This window comes from Pseudorca crassidens, chromosome 11, assembly GCF_039906515.1.
Source record: "Pseudorca crassidens isolate mPseCra1 chromosome 11, mPseCra1.hap1, whole genome shotgun sequence".
Classification (NCBI taxonomy): domain Eukaryota; kingdom Metazoa; phylum Chordata; class Mammalia; order Artiodactyla; family Delphinidae; genus Pseudorca; species Pseudorca crassidens.
In genome coordinates this window covers 22568249-22580767 of record NC_090306.1, presented here as the reverse complement: position 1 = coordinate 22580767, position 12519 = coordinate 22568249, and the positions used below count along the sequence as shown (strand labels likewise).

Below are 12519 nucleotides of genomic sequence, written 5' to 3'. Positions count from 1 at the left end.
ACCAGACTTTACGTGCCCTCTCATATAATGCAATATAAAATACATAGCAACATCTATCAAGTATTCTTGTCAAAATAGTTTACTGTAATCTAATCAGTCCCTTAAATCTAACTTCCACTTTATAGGAAACACAGGAGATAGAGACATAAGGTAAATGACACCAGGATGCATGGAGACAAATTCAGAAGGTAGGAAGCGCTGCAAGGATAAAATTTCTGTCTCTTTACCATGTCTGTGTCATGATGGGGGTTGCAGCTTGGGGGAGCAGGAAGAGGAGGGGTGAGGTCCTTTGCTGTTCTAGATTTTAAAAGATCTAAGTGACATTTTAAGCAAATGTAACAGTGCTTGACTGGATCCTGGTTTAAACAAAAAAGCTATTTAAACATTTTGGTGAGACAACTGGGGAAATCTTAGTGTGGAGTACTCATTTTAGATGGTATTAAAAAATTACTGAAAATTGTTATTAGCTGTATTAATTACACTGGAATTATATAGGAAATTTTCATTAATTTTTAGAGATAACACTAACATATTTTAGTATGAAAAGTCAGATATTAGTAATTTTAAAGTAAACACTTAAACCAAAAACACACAAATAAATACACAGGAGTGTGTATCTGTATAAGTGTATCAAGCACTTAATATTTTAAACTCATCAAAATATTAATTATTATTGATACAACCATGTGCCATGTGTATGGGTATTTATTATACTACTCTCTATATACATTTGGAATTTTTGATAAGAAAGGTTAAAAAACAGAATTTGGTAAAGTAGCCAAGTAAAAAATTAAAAAATAACTATACCATTTTTGACAAGGGTGTCAAAACAATTCAACGGGGGGAAAATAGTCTTTTCAACAAGTAGTGCTGAGACAGATGAATATCCACATGCAAAATAAAGTTGGTTCCCTACCTTACACCGTATATAAAAATTAACTGAAAATGAATCACACACCTAAATGTAAGAGACAAAACTCTCAGAAGAAAACATAGGAATAAATCTTCATGACCTCGAATTAGACAATGTTTTCTTACATATGGCACCAAAAGCACAAGGAACAAAGAAAAAAAATGCATAAATCGGACTTCACCAAAATTAAAATTTTTGTGCTTAAAAGAACACCATCAAGAAAGTGAGATAACAATGCATGGAATGGGAGAAAATATTTGCAAGTCATATATCTGATAAGCAACTGGTATGAAGAATAAATAAAAAACACAACTGAAAAACAAAAAGTCAAATTACTCAAAAGATGGGCAAAGAATTTAAAGCCATTTCCCCAAAGAAGATATACAAATGGTCAATAAGCACATGAAAAATTGCTCATCATTAGTCATCAGGGAAATGTAAACCAAAACCATAAAGAGATACTTCACACCCATTAGAATGGTGGAAACTATAAAGACCAACAACAATCATTAGGGAGGATGTGGAGAAATTGAAACCCTCAAACACTGCTTATGAAACAGTGCAGTCACTTTGTAAAACAGCTTGGTAGTTCCTCAAAATGTTACACATGGAGTTACCATACGACCCAACAATTCTACTTCTAGGTATATAGCCAACAGAACTAAAAAACTATGTCCACACAAAAACCCGTACACAAAGGTTCACAGCAGCATTATTTCTAACAACCAAAAAGTGGAAACAACTCAGATGTCTACTGACTGATAAGTGGATAAATAAAACATGGTATACCCATAAAATCAAACATTATCTGGCAATAAAAGAAATGGAGAACTGATACATGCTATAACAGATGAAACTCTGAAAGTATTATACTAAGCCAAAGTATACATACTGTATGATTCATTTATAGGAAATATCAATAGGCAAAGTAGATTAGTTGTTGACAGGAGCTTGGGGGTAGTGAAGAGCAGGGTAGAACGGGGATTGACTGATAATGGGTATGGGATCTCTTTTTATGGTGATGAAAATTTCTGGAGTCAGGCAGTGGTTATGGTTGCACAACTCTGATATACTAAAAACTACTGAGCTGTAAACTTTAAAAGGATGAATTCTACAGTATGTGAATTACACCTCAATAAAGCTGTTATTAAAAAGGAAAAAGAAGTATATAAGAAATCAATATACCAACAAAATGGGCAAAGGAGAAAAAAAATAAGCACTTTACAAAGGAATACATTCTCACCTTCATTTGAATTCAAAGGCATACATATTTTAAACATAAGATATAGTTTACCTATCAAGCTGATAGGTAATAGTAATATCTAGGCTGGTGAGAGTACAGGAAAACATGCTTTTTCACAATGTGCTGGTGGTGTATTTGTTACATTGCCTGCAGGAATTTTATAATATATAATCAAAAACCTTTCACAATATATATCAAAAATCTTCAAAAGATCTATATCCTTTGACCTAACTTCTCATTTTAGTAAGTTATCCTAGGAACATAATCAGGAATATATACAAATATTAATCTCAAGAATATTATATTTTTCTAATAAAGAAAACTGTCAGAAAGCCTAAATGTCCCATGATATGGGTAATTTAAATAAATTATGGTAGATCTACGCTATAGAATTACTTGTCTCTCCCACTTCAGTCTCAGAAAAGGACTATGTCTGAATTGATCAGTGTTGCACCCCTAGCCTCAAACATTGTCCTGGCGCATTAACAGACCCTCATTTACACACTATTCATTAAATAGTGTTTAATAACACTATTAACATTAAACAGTGTTTAATAACATTGAAAATTTTAAATTCACATTGTTAAACAAAATTTGAGCAACTAATCAAATATAGTATCATCCCATTAATATACACAAAGGCTGACTGTATATATACTAAAATGAGCTCCTGTAGTCAACGGTGGTTATTTGAGTGGTGGAATTACAGGCAATTTTATTTATTTATTTATTTATTTATTTATTTATTAGATGTTGGGGGTAGGAGTTTATTAATTAATTAATTTATTTTTGGCTGTGTTGGGTCTTCGTTTCTGTGCGAGGGCTTTCTCTAGTTGTGGCAAGCGGGGGCCACTCTTCATCGCGGTGCGCGGGCCTCTCACTATCACGGCCTCTCTTGTTGCGGAGCACAGGCTCCAGACGCGCAGGCTCAGTAGTTGTGGCTCACAGGCCTAGTTGCCCCGCGGCATGTGGGATCCTCCCAGACCAGGGCTCGAACCCGTGTCCCCTGAATTAGCAGGCAGATTCTCAATGACTGCACCACCAGGGAAGCCCCAATTTTATTTTATACTTAAAAAAACTTTTATATTCTCCAAATTTCTATGATAAGTATGTGTCAGTTTTATAATCACGCATACAAAATACTATTATAAAATAATATGTTCCAATAATTCTTATTTTTAAAAAATTAACTCTTACCCTTAATGTCACTACTCGTGCTTTGGGGTTTCGAATAGATGGTCCCGCTGATACATAACCAGCTGTGTCAATTTCAATTGGAAAATGCTTCCTGCATTTCTCATCACTGTCTAATGCAGCTGGCCACTCGGTGCAAAAATCTGAGAATTAAAAAAAATTATCTCATTTATAGTTTTGTAAGTAAATTCTCCTTATAATGTATGCTAACCGACAAAATCAAATTATTGAGGGAGATCACCTTTCAAGATACATGAAATGAAACATGAAATGAAAACAACAGATTCTCTTCTGCACTTATATATACATCATCATCCTGCATGCATTCCTTTTCTTCCTAAGTGAATCCTATTTAGGGAATTAAGGGAATGATTTGGATAGTTCAGGTTTGGTGGGGAGCAGTTAAAAGGGAGCTATTGACTTGATGGAAGTTTATTATAGCTTTGCACATATCTGTTATGAGACAGTTTATTTCCTCGCCAACTAAAAGCAAGCAGTTCATAGTGCCCTGAGAATTACTGTTTTTGAAAAGGCAATAGATAATATTAGTTCACACCCAAATGAAGGTTACTAAAAATCAGCTGAAGGGAAGTGAAAGAACCTCTGAAAAAACTCTAAGAGGGAACTGCCTGGAGGTCCAGTGGTTAGGACTCGGCGTTTTCCCTGCTGTGGCCTGGGTTCAATCCCTGGTCAGGGAACTAAGATCCAGCAAGCCTCGCAGCACAGCCAAAAACAAAAAAAAAAGCTCTACTGAGATGTGGTCAACCTTCTTTCAGAAACTGAGTTCAATAGGGCCTCTAACTATAACAGGTACAAAAGCCTCGATCACCTTTAAATGATCCTTCCAGTAAATCATGTTTCTTCGATGTGACTTCTGAGCTACTGGGGCTCAGTGGAAAAAGGAACAGACTTGTCCTCACCTTCAGGTAAGACAGATAGCCTAGAGAGGAGTGGGTCTGGGTCTGAGACCTGGGCTACAACTGAAGTTCCAAGCACTGAGAACACTGCTCACAGCACACAGGTGTAAACTCAGGCCTCAAATGAAAAAAAAAAAAATCTTTAAAGGAAAAGAGAGAACTCCCAGCCTCCCGCAGCTATCAGTACTACTAGTATTGAGGGACTTCATAGGTGGGCAGCTGATTTTATTTTGCCCTATTCCTATCAAGTTAGTGTGGTACAGGGCTCTCAGCTTGGGATGAAAACTTCTGGCATTATCAGGTTCCCCTCAATAGAAACCTCATTTCCTAAATAGCCTCATTCTAAGAAAAAGTAATTGGTTTCTTAGGTCAAACACATTAGACCCCATGGATCCGTGCTTTCTCCAATAACATTTTCCCTCAGCTAACAACTTTCTTATAATAAGCACTATATTTAGCTCCCATTTAGGCTTTAATATCAGTCAGCAAAATGTCACTCTGGATTACAGAGACTTTCCAAGAGCTGGAACTAAATATACGTTAGCAAATTAAGTACAGCTCACACTATTCCCTAAAAACTGTGTTTAAGAGATCAATACTCACACACTTTGAGCGGAAAGAAATATCTTTGCCATTAAGAACATTTTGACATTTAAATAAAATGAACAGAGCAAAATTACTGGGGTTAAATTTCATTCCCATTATGAACTAATTCCAGTTTCCTGTACTATAAGATGCAACACTGTCAGGCACTTTATAAGACAGACTAGTTTGGGGAATTTTATGAGTTACTGGATTTGTACTGACTTTTTTTAAACTTTAGGTAAGTCATTTCAATCACCAGATGATAATTACAGCTTTTAAATTAAATTACCTGATTATATGTTCAAGAAAACACAGCCAACTGAAAAGTACATAATAGACCCCTATTAGCCTTTTATTCATCTGATAGGTAGAGCAACAGACTAGACTTTAGAAGACCTTGGTTTTTACTTAACTTCTGCCACGATTATTAAAGTTTTGGTAAATTACCTAACTCTCCTGTGCTTCAAATTTTCCATTTGCAAGTTAGATACAAAATCTGAACTGACCTACTTGAAAGAAAACTCAGAAGAAATATTTGAAAAGCCTTTGAGTTATTTGGAAGATACAATCTAAATCTAGAAGCTGGCAAAAGTGTAAAGGCAAAATTAAGAAAAGATGAAAACATTCACTTAAATACTGTAAAATATAATGCTACTCTTCTAAATATGCTGTATGAAAGCCTTTCATTTGAAAATTATTAAGTATTTTAGAACTACCTCATTACAATGACCAGTTTCTAAATTATAAATGCACATTTAAAAATATTGTTTAAAAAGGGAAACTACTGAATTTATCACAGGGTAATGCATTTGTTAACTGGCTTTACAAAGGATGAAAAAATGATATATGATTTGTGTCATATGGGGCACAAATGTGCATCGGTGATCAGTGTCAGTCTAATATCAGGCTAATATCAACAAATATAGAAACATACAAAGGGACAGAAATGCATCGTAATGTCCCAAAACAAAAGACCACATAAATGAATGAAAACAGTAAGAGATTTTTCTTCCCTCATTTCAAGAGTAAGGTTATTATTCCTACTTTTTAGCCCTCTTTTTAAAACCTCTTTATTTTCTCTTCTTCCTTACAATTTTCAATGGAAGGCCCTCCCAGAAGCTCAAATTTCATCATAATCATGTTCACTAACTTATTTCTCCTTTTAGCATAATCAGGCTACCTGTGAAGTTTCTAGGTTTCATTTTCTTTCCTGAAAAGACTTAACAAGTATACTGAGCATGTATATACATCACCTTTAAACCAGCATAAATTTAAGACTTCAAAGGTACTAACTCTTGCGTTAAACTACATAATCAATAAGTAATATCTACAAACCTAAAACAACTCAAATTTGCTTACCTATATATAGTCCAATACAACTAGAACAGAAATTGAATTGGAATATTGTATATATTATGAACCATGAACAAAAAGTGCTCTTTGCCTTTACCTCCATTTATGTGGGAAGAAGGATGGTAGTACAGGTGAGTAAAATCTCTGTTTACAACTAGCAATCAACAGATATTGTTGAAATTTAGCAAGTCTAGAAATGGAGGTATAATCGTATTCAGGTGATTAGTTCTATTTTATATATATCAAACTATACATATAATTTACATTTATATATACTATGTATAGAGTATATATAATATATTCTTTATGTGTTTAAAGAATATATAAAATTATACACACACACACACACACACACACATAAATAATAAGACCTAAATAATGACTAAAAGAGAACATGTCTGGAATGAGGGGCCAGGGAGGGAAAGAAGAAGCAAGAGACTATTACTTTTCATCATCAGCTCTTATACTATTTAATTTTACCATAGGTATATATCACTTCTAATTCCTTTAAAATTTTGAACAATTTCTTCAAGATAACCCTTTTCTGCAAAGTATCCCATTACTGGCCCCACTGACTATTCAGCTACTCAGCATCCTTCTACACTATCTTCAGTTTGGACCACATTGATTTGCATCTGTTGTTAACACTCTGCAATATTTTCTTCAGCCTTTTTATGTATATGCTTTCTATAATTCAACAATAAGTCCCTAACCCACCTGAGCAAGGATTATGGTTTCTGATCCCCAGAACTTATTCAGCAGATAACTGCAAGTTTGTACTCTTTGAAGATCTTTTTCCTCCACTCCTCAGTCCCTGGTAACCACCACCCTACCCTGTTTCTATGACCTCAGATTTTTCAGATTTCAAATATGTGATAATTATATAGTATTTGTCATGCTGTCTGACATATTCCACTTAGCATAATGCCCTCAAGGTCCCTCCACACTGTCACAAATGGCAGGATGTCCTTCTTTCTCGTGACTGAATAATATTCCACTGTTCGTGCGTGCATGTGTGTGTATACACCACATCTTCTTTATCCATTCATCCATCCACCGATGAACACTTAGGTTGTTTCCATATCCTACACAGGCCTCTCACTGTTGTGGCCTCTCCCGTTGCAGAGCACAGGCTCCGGAAGCGCAGGCTCAGTGGCCATGGCTCACGGGCCCAGCCACTCTACGGCACGTGGGATCTTCCCGGACCGGGGCACAAACCCGTGTCCCCTGCATCGGCAGGCAGACTTTCAGCCACTGTGCCACCAGGGAAGCCCTGTTTCCATATCTTGACTGTTGTGAATAATGCTGCAGTGAACATGGGAGTTGAGATATCTCTTCAATATTGTCTTCATTTCCTTTGGATACATACCAAGAAGTGGGATTGTTGGATCATACAGCAGCTCTATTTTTAATTTTTTGAGGACCCTTCACACTGTTCTCCACAGCAGCTGCACCAATTTGCATTCCTACCAACAGTGCACAAGGGTTCTCTTTTCTCCACATCCCCATCAACACTTGTTATCTCATCTTCCTGATGAGTCATTTTAACAGGTACTGTGGTTTTGATTTTTTTTTTTTTTTGATTTTGATTTCCCTGATGATTAGTGAAGTTGAGAATCTTTTCATGTACTCACTGGCCATTTGTATGTCTTCTTTGGAAAAATGTCTATTTGATTCTTCTGCCCATTTTAAAATCAGATTTTTTTTTTACTATTGAGTTATATGAGTTCTTTATGTATTTTGGATATTAACCCTTATCAGATATATGATTTGCAAATATTTTCTGCCATTCCACAGATTGCCTTTTCATTTCACTGATGGTTTCCTTTGCTGTGCAGAAGGTTTTTAGTTTGAGGTAGTCCCACTTGCTACCTATTTTTGCTTTTGTTGCCTTTGCTTTAGGTGTCAAATTCCAAAAAATCATTGCCGAGACGAATGTCAAGCTTACACCCAATGTTTTCCTCTAGGAGTTTTATAGTTTCAGGTCTTATGTTCAAGTTTTTAATTCATGTCAAGTTGATTTTTGTGTATAGTGTTAAAAATGTGGTCCAGTTTCATTCTTCTACATGTTTCTGTCCAGTTTTCCCAACATTTATTGAAGAAACTATCCTTTCCTGCTTAAATATTTTTGGCTCTTTTGTCATAAATTAATTAACCAAATATACATGAGTTTATTTTGGAGCTCTCTGTTCTGTTCCATTGATCTATGCCTCTGTTTTCATGACAATAACATACTGTTTTGATTACTACTATCGCTTTGTAATATAGTTTGAAATCAGGATGTGTGATGCCTCCAGCTTTGTTCTTCCTTCTCAATATTGTTTTGGCTATTTGAGGTCTTTTGTGGTTCTGTACAAATTTAAGGAGTTTGTTCCATTTCTGTGAAAAACACCACTGGAATTTTGACAGGGATTACACTGAATCTGTAGATTGCTTTGGGTTTTATGGACATTTTAACAATATTAATTCTTCCAATCCATATCTTATACTTACTTGTGTCTTCTTCAATTCCTTTCATCAATATTTTACAGTTTTCAGTGTATAGATCTTTCACCCCTTGGTTAAAAGTATTCTCTTATTTTATTTTGCGTTCATGTATTTTGTTTTTCCTTTATTTCTTCCAGTTTTACTGAGATATAATCAGCATGCAGCACTGTATAAGTTTAAGGTCTACAGCATAACGATCTGACTTGCATACATCATGAAATGATCATCACAAGAAAGTCAGTGAATATCCATCATCTCATTCAAATACAAAATTAAATAAATAGAAAAAAATTTTGTTTTCCTTGTTATAAGTACTCTTAGTATTTATTCTCTTAACAACTTTCATACAGAACATATAGCAGTGTTAATTATATTTATTATGTTGTACCTTATATCCCTAGTATATTAGTTATAACTGGAAGTCTGTACCTTTTGACTGCCTTCATTCAATTCCCCCTCCCCTGACCCAGTATTTTATTCTTTTTGATGCTATTGTAAATAAAAGTATTTTCTTAATTTCTCTTTTAAGAAAAAGAGAAATTAAATTTACAAATTTAAAAATTACATTAAAAGTTAAAATTAAATTACATTTAAATTTTAAAAATTAAATTAAATTACAAATTAAAAAAAACTCTTTCTGAACTCCCATGTTCACCGCAGAAAATGCAACTGATTTTTGATACCGACTTTGTATCCTCCAACTTTACTGAATTCGTTTATTAATTTTAATAGTTTTTCTGGACGTTTCAGATTTTCTATGTATAAGATAATGTCCTCAGCAAGTAAAGACAATTTTACTTCTTCCTTTCCAACGTGAATGCCTTTTATTTCTTTTTCTTGCCTAACTGCTCTGGCTAGAACTTCCAGTACTATGTTGAATAAAAGTGGTGACAGTGGGCATCCCTGTCTTGTCCTGATCTTAGAGGAAAAGCCTTTAGCTTTTCATGGTTGTAATATGATATTAGTTGTGGACTTGTTATATGTGGCCTTTATTATGTTGAAGTTTGTTCCCTCTATATCCACTGTGTTGAGTGTTTTCTCATGAAAGGATGCTAAATTCTATCAAATGCTTTTTCTGCATCTACTGAGATGATCATATGATTTTCATCCTTCATTTTGTTAATGTGATGTATCATGCTGATTTACTTGCAGGTGTAGAATTACCTTGCATCCCTGGAATAAATCCTTCTTGATCATGGTGTATGATCCTTTTAATGTACTATTGAATTTGGTTTGCTAGTATTTTGTTGAGGATTTTTGATCTATGCTCATCAGGGATATTGGCCTGTAATTTGTCCTTATCTGGCTTTGGTATCAGAGTAATACTAGATTTATAAAATGAGTGTGGGTGTTCCCTCCTCTTCTACTGTTTAAAAGAGTTTGAGAACGACTGGTAATTCTTTATATGTTTAGTAGAATTCACCAGTGAATTAGGAGTTTGGGATTAATATATATGCACGAATATATATAAAATAGATAACCAATAAGGACCTATTGTATAGCACAGGGTCCTATACTCAATATTTTGTAATAACCTATAAGGGAAAAGAATCAGAAAAAGAATATGTATATATTCTTAATATATAATATATGTATAACTGAATAACTTTGCTATATACCTGAAACTAACAAAGCACTGTAAATCAACTATGTTTCAATTAAAAAAAAAAAAAAGAATTCACCAGTGAAGCCATCTGGTCCTGGACTTTTCCTGGTGGGAGGTTTTTGATCAGTGATTCAATCTCCTTACTAGTAACTGGTCTGTTCAGATTTTCTATTTCTTCATGATTCAGTCTTGGTATATTATATGTTTCTAGGAATGTATCCATTTCTTCTAGGTTGCCCAATTTGTTGGCATAAAAATGTTCACAGTAGTCTCTTAGATCCTTTGTACCAATATTTCTGTGATACCAGTTGTAATGTCTCCCATTTCATTTATAATTTTGAGGCCTCTCTTTTTCTTGGTGAGTCTAGTTAAAGGTTTGTCTACGTTGTTTACCTTTTCAAAAAACAAGCTCTCAGTTTCACTGATCTTTTCTATTGCCCTTTTAGTCTCAATTTATTTCCACTCCAACCATTATTTCCTTCCTTCTACTAACTTTGGGCTAAGTTTGTTCTTCTTTTTCTAGTTCCTTGGGATCTAAAGTTAGGTGGTTTATTTAACATTTTTCTTTATTCTTAATGTAGGCATTTATTGCTATAAACTTCCCTCTTGGAACTGCTTTGGGGATATTCCGTATCTCAAGATATTTTTTTGATTTCTCTTTGATTGCTTCTTTAAAACAATATGCGTTTAGGGGCATGCTATTTGATCTCCACGTATCTGTTAATCTTCTAGTTTTCTTCTTGTAATAGATTTCTAGTTTCATATCATTGTGGTTGGAAAAAATGCTTGATATGATTTCAATCTTCTTAAGTTTATTAAGACTTATTTTGTGGCCTAACATATAATCTATCCTGAAAAATGTTTCATGTGTACTTGAGAAGAATGTGTATACTACTGCTGTTGGATGGAATGTTCTGTAAATGTCTGTTAAATTCACGTGATCTAACATGTAAGTTTAAATCCAATGTTTCCTTACTGACTTTCTGTCTGGATGATCTACCCATTGTTGAAAGTGGAGTACTGAAGCTCCCTACTATTACTGTATTGCTCTCTAATTTCTTCCTTCAATTCTGTAAATATTTTCTGTATATTAAGTGCTCCTACTTTGGGCACACAAATATTCACAATATTATATCCTCTTGATAAACTGACCCCTTTATCATTAGAAATGAGATTCCTATGAAACTAATAAAATATTAAGTTCATATTACAAAACAACCACCTACCTTTAAGAGCTTCACAGTGCTTTTTAATTGCTACAGGAGTCAAATGCAGAAAATTGGGAATCTAAAATAGAGAATTTTAAAGGATAAATTAGCTAAGTTTCTTTGTGTGTGTGTGTGTTTGGGGGGCTATGCCACACGGCTTGCTTGCAGAATCTTAGTTCCCCAACCAGGGATTGAACCTGGGCTCCAGGAGTGAAAGTGCTGAGTCCTAACCACTGGACAGCCAGGGAATTCCTGCCTAAGTGTCTTAAAAACATGAAACAGACAATTTTCTCATAAAACTAAATCATAAGGCCCACAAACCTTGTAATAAATAAAATCTGGTTTTCTTTTAAACAATACTGATTCCATGTCACAGGTGTTGTAAATTCAAGAAATGAATTTCCTAAAATAAAGATTCAGTACCAAGTATCTTATGAGAATGATGGTGGAGAAGAAACGTTATTTTTATAGTATTATTCTTGCCACAAATCTACAGGAGTATATACTTCCCTTATAAAACTGAAAGCACTTTAGGACACAGACCATTGTTTAATAATCCTAATTCCCCTGGAATACATATCACTGAGATACATTTTCTACTTTATACTTAACAGACATTTTATGAATTGAATGGATGAATAAATGAAGCGAACAGATCTTAAATGAACAGTTTAATGAAGTTGGGAATATCTTTATGATACACTGAGAGGTTCTCTAAACATTTATAGGGCCAATGGAAATTTAGGTAAGGTCAGAGATTTGATTCCTTCAAATAATTAACATTTCCTAGTATATTTCTTAAATAATGTTAAGCATCTAAAGAGAAAATTTAGTTTAAAGAAACTCACTTGGAAAGAAACTTTGAACAAACAGAAAGTTACTCTAAACATTATGTCTGGAATCTTAAGTGCTAATCAGAAAATGATTATTTTAATCAAGAGAAAACAGGCAACAAATATTGGGATTATGAGGTCGGTGACTTCATTTTCTACACTTTTATTTTACTTGTTTAT

At 34.2% G+C, this 12519-nt stretch overlaps 1 protein-coding gene across 3 annotated transcripts in view; it reads right to left on the bottom strand.

The window, feature by feature from the left end:
* MRPS35 (mitochondrial ribosomal protein S35) overlaps positions 1–12519 on the bottom strand; it is a 43574-nt gene that overhangs the window by 24677 nt on the left and 6378 nt on the right. For all 3 annotated transcript variants that reach the window (XM_067696024.1, XM_067696023.1, XM_067696025.1), the window contains exons 4-5: positions 11525–11585; positions 3354–3493 (exon numbers count right to left, since the gene is read on the bottom strand). In XM_067696024.1, coding sequence (XP_067552125.1) covers positions 3354–3493; positions 11525–11585 — 201 coding nt within the window. The remainder of the gene's footprint in view (positions 1–3353; positions 3494–11524; positions 11586–12519) is intronic.